The sequence below is a fragment of the Tyto alba genome, unplaced genomic scaffold (genome assembly GCF_018691265.1).
Source record: "Tyto alba isolate M040663 unplaced genomic scaffold, T.alba_DEE_v4.0 Super-Scaffold_14, whole genome shotgun sequence".
NCBI classification, from domain to species: domain Eukaryota; kingdom Metazoa; phylum Chordata; class Aves; order Strigiformes; family Tytonidae; genus Tyto; species Tyto alba.
In genome coordinates this window covers 22,445,878-22,454,061 of record NW_024881276.1, presented here as the reverse complement: position 1 = coordinate 22,454,061, position 8,184 = coordinate 22,445,878, and the positions used below count along the sequence as shown (strand labels likewise).

General features: G+C 48.7%; 1 protein-coding gene across 1 annotated transcript; it reads left to right on the top strand.

The window, feature by feature from the left end:
• Window positions 1-1,264: 1,264 nt before the first annotated feature.
• RPL8 (ribosomal protein L8) lies at window positions 1,265-4,814 on the top strand. Its single transcript, XM_042788224.1, has 6 exons — window positions 1,265-1,324; window positions 1,529-1,672; window positions 2,413-2,554; window positions 2,982-3,200; window positions 4,223-4,338; window positions 4,615-4,814. The coding sequence occupies exons 2-6, from the start codon at window positions 1,535-1,537 to the stop codon at window positions 4,771-4,773; spliced, it is 774 nt and encodes a 257-aa protein (XP_042644158.1). The 5' UTR covers window positions 1,265-1,324; window positions 1,529-1,534; the 3' UTR covers window positions 4,774-4,814.
• Window positions 4,815-8,184: the final 3,370 nt, after the last annotated feature.

The following is an 8,184-nucleotide window of genomic DNA, read 5'->3' as shown; positions in this document are numbered from 1 at the left end:
CTTTTGCTTCTTGTTCTCCTTCCCAGCACTGAGTGGGGGGGTGGGGGTAGGAGGGAGGCATGAGCAGTTGCGTGGTGCTCAGGTGGCATCAGAGCTCAAACCATGACACTGTCCCCACAGCTGAAGCCAACGGCAACCATAAATCAAGACCTCTAGATACTCACAGTGTATCAGTGTAAATCAAAGTAAGTGGCTGTTTGTCGTAATACATCAAGCTGTAATATGTCAAACGGCGCCCAGGCCAAGAATCTGATACACTGGCTGTTTGCTGGAGGGACAATAACCTCCAGCAGATGGGCAGAGTGGACAACTGGCTGTGCCAATCTACCTGTGGTGGCTGCATCTGACAGGGATCCTGCCTCAGAGCCCTTAGTATTAGGATTTTTTTGCCTAATAATGAGGGGTGTGACTCCCATTTGTCCTGGGAAGATTGATGTAAGAAAGCTTATCTGTCAAGAAATGGTGGATGCTTAGGTTCCTCTCAGTCCAAGGCAAGGAGGACAGCTGCATATATGGCCCTACACTGATGAACTTTTCCTAATTGCCAACGAGCCAGTCTAAAGGCAAATTGTCCAGCTCTAGAGAATTGGGTCAGCAGCAGTGACCTCCTTGGGAAAAGGGCCTCTGATGCTGAAGACCTACCTAGTGGGCTGTTAAAGGGAGTTTTCATTTCCCCTGCCAGGATGTAGCACATGTCAATTAGGAACACTAAGATAATTACCTCTGCTTTGCAGTATCTCTCAATTACGCCCTAATTGATATTGATAAAAATCTGGCACAGGCAGCTTAAAGTGGCTGCAGGGTTTTATCCTTGGTCACTTCCTAGCCTGAAATCTGCAGCTGCTAAACCGCACAATACAGAAATCTTGAAAAAAAATAATTATCGGTCAGGGAGCCTCTCCCTGCAAACAGCGTCTTCAGTCCAGCTAATTAAAGGTTTTGGCATGATGGCTTATTTTAGGAACGGCTCTCGGCTCGGGGAACTTGGTTGTTTACACGAGGTCTCCAGGCAACGGGCTGCCAATTTTTAAGCAGTAATTGCCTCACGATAACCCCAAAGAAGTGGCGAAAAAGACTTTGAAGCCCCTGACCGGAGATTGGGGCCGTTCCAAACACTCCCCCACCGCGGTCAGAGCTGCGTCAGACCGTGTGACAATCCCACCGGCCCGCCCCGCGCTCGCCCCGCCAGCGCTCGGCTGCCCGTCAGCGGCGCGGCGTGACGTCACGGCGGCGCGACTGCCGCCTTGCCCTCCCCGCGCCGGAAGGGTCTCGGCGCCGCCGTGACGTCGGCGCTTCCTTCTTTCCCAGCGAGGCCGGAGCGGAGGTAGGAGCGCGGCCCGTCGCTTCCTCCGCTCCGCCATCCGCCGCCATCCGCCCCGGCTCTGCCCCGCAGCGCCCGACGCGGGGCAGCGGGGGCGAGGGGGGCGCGGGGGTCGCGGCTTCGTGCGTTAACGGCCGCGGGGGGGGACGGGGCAGGGGCGCGGGTTCCCGCCGCGGCTGACGGGGGGTGCCGGCGCTCTGCCCGCAGGGCGCCATGGGCCGCGTGATCCGGGGCCAGAGGAAGGGCGCGGGCTCCGTGTTCCGCGCCCACGTGAAGCACCGCAAGGGCCCGGCCAAGCTCCGCGCCGTCGACTTCGCCGAGAGGCACGGCTACATCAAGGGCATCGTCAAGGTAGGGGCGGCGGCGGCTGCTGTGGGAACACCGGCGTGCTTTTGTGTCCCCTCAGACTTGTACCTCGTGCGGGGGGGGGGGGGGGGTGGTGGAGCGGGTGGGGAGTTGTCCGAATAGTTGATGGCGTCTTTCAAAAAAAACAAAAACGAAATCGGCTTTCGGAAACACCGAGCCGTACCCATCATCTTTGTCCTGAGCGGGGGGCGTAAGGCAGTGCTTTTATTTGGGGTACGATGCAGCGTTTCGGTGTTTTCTGCGCGTTTGTGACTTAGCAGACTGCAAGCGGTGCCGCTGGGTGCCCTGAACATCTGGCCGTCTCGGCAGGCTTTTAGAGCAAGGTTGTCTTCAGGCTGTAGGGAGAACTTTATTCCCACTCGCCATAATTGGACTTGATGATAGGAAGTAGGTAGGTAGGTTGGGCAACTAGTGAAAGCGAATTTCTTAGCATGGAGAGATCTGATCTCTGCAGATTGTCAGGAGTAAAACAGATCAGAGACAATTAGTTTCAAGCAGCATGCTTAACCAGAGTTGTCATTTTGTCATACAGATACTTGAGTTTGTGTGCTTACAGACATGAATCCTAATCCATTTGGGTTGGGAGTAATCAACGTTCCCCTGAGAGAGGGGGATCCTAGTGAGAATTGCCTCCATGGTAACCCTCTCCAGATTTCCTAGTTCTCTTCTGCAGAACCCATGACAAACGCTGTGACCTGTTTTAAAGCACGTCTCCATTCCAACAGGACATCATCCACGATCCTGGCCGAGGCGCTCCCCTTGCCAAGATTGCCTTCCGTGACCCATACAGGTTTAAGAAAAGAACTGAGCTGTTCATTGCTGCTGAGGGTATTCATACTGGTCAGTTTGTTTACTGTGGCAAGAAAGGTGAGTCAAGATGGAGTGTGTGTTGCCCGGGCTGTCTCAGAAGGCTAAAGCAGGTGTTGTCTGAATGTGTGAAATTCAGGATGTTTAAAGTGCAGTTGTGAGCCGTGGCAAAGCAGTAGCTTTTCGCAAACCTAGATTTCTGCCTGGGAGATCTCCTCATGCAGCATCTTGATTAATGAGCCTGACTGCGGTTTTTGTCAGGTGTTTGAATTGTTCCATCCAGAGTCCCAGTTTGCCTGCCTTTCTGTTAACACTGAACATGAAACTTGTGTTCCAAGTTAAACAACAAAAAGTTCCCCTGCCTGTTGCTGCTGAAGGGTTTATGCGGTGCCACCCTCCTGCGCCCAGAGCCCCACGATAAATAGGACTTGTAATTCAGGTGCCGGAGCCCGAATGAAACTGCTGATGCTCTGATTGCTCGTTGCAGCTCAGCTGAACATTGGCAATGTTCTACCCGTGGGCACCATGCCGGAAGGCACCATCGTGTGCTGCCTCGAGGAGAAACCTGGTGACCGTGGAAAGCTGGCCCGTGCTTCTGGAAACTACGCCACCGTTATCTCTCATAACCCTGAAACAAAGAAAACCAGAGTGAAGCTGCCTTCTGGCTCCAAGAAAGTGATTTCTTCTGCAAACAGAGCTGTTGTTGGTAAGGAGTGACAACTACGAGCGTGTCACTGTGTTTATGTACTGCTAAGCAAGCTTCCAGACAGGGCCCCGGTTCCCAATACTGTCTAGAAAATAGCACAATTTACAGGCTGGAGCCAGGATTATGCCCAGTTACAGTCTGTGCACAGGTGCCTAGCTTGTGTGTTACGCCTGCCTTGCTTTTGGTAATGGGAACTTACTCTTGAACGTAGTTTGACCTAGTGAGAGGACAGAAAAGTAGATGCTGGTTGTCCTTAAGCTGTAGTGGAGTTCCTCAGCCTCTAAAATCTGCAGTCCTTGGGGAAGAGCTTCTGCAGAAAACAGCGTTGGATGTTTTTCTGCTTTTGAAACGGCAACTGAGCTTATAGCAGTAGTGCTGAAGGTACTTGGCTGCTGTAGGTGGTGTCAGCTGGGTGAAGTATTCTGGAAGGTCTGACAAGGAATGAAAATACCGCTGTCAAGAAACAGAAGTTTTACCAGGTTTTATGTACACTCGACTAACAGCTGAGGTGGCTGCTGCACTCAGTCAGCCTGCCTCTAAATCAAAGACACCAAAGTGAGTAATCTGTGGTCTGTTACTCCAGTAAAATTGACTAAACAAGTAATGAAATAAACTAGGTATTAAACCTTACAGTTCTTGAAAGTCCCCTGAGCTCTTTCAGTTCATACTTTGTTTAGTTGAAAACCTATTAATGCTACCCAAGAAATTGTAGCAATAAAACTGGTAACACTTGAGAAAGTGTTAAACTCAATCCTGCATGTATGGATTGAAAACCGGTAATTAAAGTGTGTGTCCCCTTGTGGACCACCACATAGTGTGTGGCTGGTAGTTTGAGTTTAATCTCGGTGTTGGCTGGAAAATACAAATTTGAATACACAGCTGGGATTGTTCAAGATTGGTCTTTAGAAGCTTATTCTTAGAACTTTAAATATGAATAGGAGTTAGTCATCTTCTTAAAGCACTTCCTTTTGCTCTCTTTGCCTGTTACATTTGCATGTTACCATTCCTGCAATTGTTTTCAGGAATTGTTGCTGGTGGAGGTCGAATTGACAAGCCCATCCTGAAGGCTGGCCGTGCCTATCACAAATACAAGGCGAAGAGGAACTGCTGGCCACGTGTCCGTGGTGTGGCCATGAATGTGAGTCTGTTTTCAATTTTCACTTTTTTTATGGTTTAAAAGGGGTTTGTCTGATATGGGGAGGAGTCTGGCATGTATCGGGAAAGAAGGTTTCACAGATTACCCTGTAATTGCACACTTGAGTAGGGTAGTTAGCAGCACTTGATAGTTCCTGCGCTATATGAAAAACGAAGCTGTTAAATTTTTTTGTTCCCTTAAATCAGTTTATTGCTGTTAAAACAGCACTGCTTATTTCTGTTGATGATGATATTGACAACTTGCTTTCCTTTTCCACAGCCTGTAGAGCATCCCTTTGGTGGTGGTAACCATCAGCACATTGGCAAGCCTTCGACCATCAGGAGAGATGCTCCCGCTGGGCGCAAAGTCGGTCTCATTGCTGCCCGTCGTACGGGTAGGCTGCGTGGAACAAAGACTGTGCAGGAAAAGGAGAACTAAAGACCCAGTATGGAGTTTAGAAAATAAATTTTTAAAACACAGCTTTTGTGAAGTTCAAGTTCTGTGTTGAAGTGCGGCTAAAATAGGGGTTATGCTCCGCTTCAGCAGGGGAAGTTGTGAATGGAGATGAGGGCTTTTTTTTTCCCCTATCTTCCAGAGCAGGAATTCTTTCAGCCAAGGCTCCCCGTCTGTAAGCTGACAGCACAGGCTGGAATAGCACTTGGTGTAGGTGCTCTTGTGCGCAGATGTGTTAGGTGGTTGCTTAAGCCTGACAAAGCATTGCAGACTGATCAAGTAATCCCTTGGTTACCTGGCTTAATTTGGGGATCTAGTTGAAGGGGTTAAAGGGTGCCCAGTTTTCTAAATTCATAGATTCCAACATAATTGTTTTCCATTTCTCTCTGCTGTGTTTCTTAAGAGGAAAAGCTTGTGAGAGTAGTGGAACTCCTTACAGAGGGAGTGTTTCAGCTACTGTTGCTGTCGAGGTTGGGCTTCCTATCTGAACTTCAAACGAAGGTATTCTTCCATCTGGTCACAGACTCGAAGTTTGAAGTATCACAAAGCCTGCCACCTTTACTCATCAGTGCTTAGACAGCAAAGCAAGCTTCAAAATTACCATTGCCTTTGCAGGCTGTTCAGCAGGGTGGGGCCCAGCTTTTCATGACTGGATAGTCCTAGGTACTGTAAGAGCGTAGGTGATAGCACTGATGCCTCACACCACAAAGCTGTATTCTCACAAGAGCTACCTTGGGAAAAGCCAACTTGGGAGGTGGGGAGGGAAAGAGAAAAGTTGTGGCTGCTACTGCAGAATAATCCAACTCCAACGCTTCTACCTCCGGCCTTTGGAAAAGTGAAGCTGGAGTTCAAGTTCACTTCTGAGTACGCCCAAGGCAAGGACTCCTGCCCCTCATTCCACAGCACCTCGGTTCCTGCTGGAGACAGCGCACATCACCGCTCGTGTGCCTCGCTCTGGGGGGCAGCCACTGGCCCGGGGGGGGGTTGGTACCTGCTCTGGGCGCCTCCTGCAGCACCAGGGGCTGGCATCCCCACATGAGTGGGCTCCCTGCTGCTGCAGGGCCAGCACAGCACCTGGTCCTGGCCTGCTGCTGGCTCCACTAGAGACACTCGCCAGCGCTGCAAGCCAGTGACAGAGGGAGGTGGTCAAGTCCAGGTTCTCAGTGCTGACACACCTGCAGAATTCAGCAGAATTCCTTCAGTCACATCGTTCAGTCCTGTGATTAGCTCCTGCATGGCTGGAAGTGCTACCAGAGTAGATGTGGATTCCTCAAAGGGCTATGTGTTCCTGAACATAGCAGTGGCAACCCTTCAGAAGACGCGACAAGAAGATGCATGGAATGCAAAACCATTTTTGCTCTTCAGAGCAAAAGCTGCTTTCCCTTATGGTGCAGGGTAGTTCACCTACAGCAATCAAAATAATGCCACTGATCCCGAAATGCCCGTGCCAGACCTCCACATAGGAGTATGACCTTATTGTGATAGGAATCCAGTAGAATGCGCCGCAAGAAGAAAAGTTATTTTCTATATCCACCTGCAAAAAATAATGCTGTATCTGGCCACATCTCTCTAGAGCAGAAAAGATGATTAAAAAAACCCAACCCCACACCTCGAGGAAAGATCACATTGGGGGAAAATGCTAAAAGGCGATTTGACAAGTTTTGTTCCTGTTTGTATAACCCCAATACTATCAAAGTTTCTGAAAGTTCATGTATTGTGTTTTTGCCATGAGGTCAGAAGCTCTTGCTTACATGCCCATATTCTCCTGCCATGGATCTAAATCTAACACTACTCCTCCCAAACGGTAATAGAACAGTTGAGATATTTAACATTCAAACGACTACCTTGTCAGGAACCAAATTAAGAAACATTTCACAATACGTCAAAGGCAGTAGAAGTTTCCTCAGGACAGCTGTACTTTCAGGCTGTTAGTACAAAGAACTTGCAGAACAATTTGCATTAAGTGCACCTAAAGAACTTGCAGAAATCATGGTTTCCAACCATGCTTGGATTTGTTGACTTCGTATATTTTCTAGGGAAGGTGGAAAGTCTTGCTGACATCACTTGCTGCCTTTGTTGCTGATCCCAGACTGCCAGCTCCCAGACTGCCAGCAGCTGGAGTATCAGTGCGCTAAATCTGTAGGTATGGAATAATTGCACAAATAAAGAAGCACCATATTATAGCACCGAAGGTGGCTACAAAGACATTTAATGTAAATACACAGGATGCAGTGCTAAAGGTCTTTAAATTTACACAATAGTGTTAAGATTTTGAAGATTTGAGGCCATCCTCCAAAACTGAGTAACAGTTGCTCTTGTTGCAAGTAACTTCTTAAAGTACAGACTCTTGTTATGAAGTTTGCTACAAATTAAAGATAAGTCTCCAATCTTTGCACCTTACAGGCCTGAATGCACACAACACATTCTAACTGCTCCTCTGGAAAGACTACCTGGAAATGGAAGCCAGGGCTGTGAAAAATCCTAGAGTATGTTCCAAACGTTACCCCCCAATTGTGCTAAACAGGGAGTTCATGCCAGTCAAATGTGGATGTGCATCTGTCCACACATGAAAGCTTTCAGTGCATGACTAGGTAATAGAGTGGTCCCTGGGGCAATGCACATCTCAGAGCAGTAGGACAGACTGTACAAGAGGAGCAGGTGAAGCCAGGAGGTGGAATTTTAGGCGTGATGGTGCTTGAAAAAATAGTGGGGAGCCGGTGCGCGCGCGTGTGTAGGGACGCAGAGCAGAATTTATGATTGCAAACAGGCTGCAGGACCCCCCCCGCACTGGTGGAACCACACCACGAGCATGCTGAAGTGGCGCAAAAGCCACCTACACCCACGAGAGGCCTCAGCCACGATGGCGTTGAGCAAAGCCCCTTGGTGCACCATGGAGAGGCGTGAAAGGAGCAGTAGGTCAGTGAAGCAGTGGGTACCTGCAGCCAGGCTGCCAGACACCCTGACAGGACAAAATACAGAAGAGCGATATCAGAACTTAATTCTTTCAGAGGGGAAATTACTCGAGAGGCTTTAAGTCTAGTAACATGCAACTTCAGTTTAAAAAGCCACAGTGATATTAGCAAGTGACCACAGCACGAGACAAACCTGCTCCAGCGGAAAAATCCTCCCCCTGCACCAGCACCGTGGGTGCTAAAAATTTATGAAAAGAAGTGGGAGGGAAGAGGGAATCAAATAAAGTGAATAACTAAAAAAATCAGAGGCTCTAAAGAAACCAACCTAAAATGAAAAATTTCAATAAACTAAAATATGTTTTCCAAACTGAAAGTCTAACATAAGACAAGCTGTAGAATACAGGGTGAACTCCAGCAGATTACACAATAGGGGAGATTAAGAGAACTAACTAGGAAAGAATAAAACGAAAGAACTGACAAGGAA

Bases quoted from the DNA above. Each gene is read 5' to 3' on its own strand.
- RPL8 (XM_042788224.1), top strand. From the start codon at position 1,535: ATGGGCCGCGTGATCCGGGGCCAGAGGAAGGGCGCGGGCTCCGTGTTC. The intron at 2,555-2,981 runs GTGAGTCAAGAT...TGCTCGTTGCAG, and splicing joins TGTTTACTGTGGCAAGAAAG to CTCAGCTGAACATTGGCAAT. The intron at 3,201-4,222 runs GTAAGGAGTGAC...AATTGTTTTCAG, and splicing joins TGCAAACAGAGCTGTTGTTG to GAATTGTTGCTGGTGGAGGT.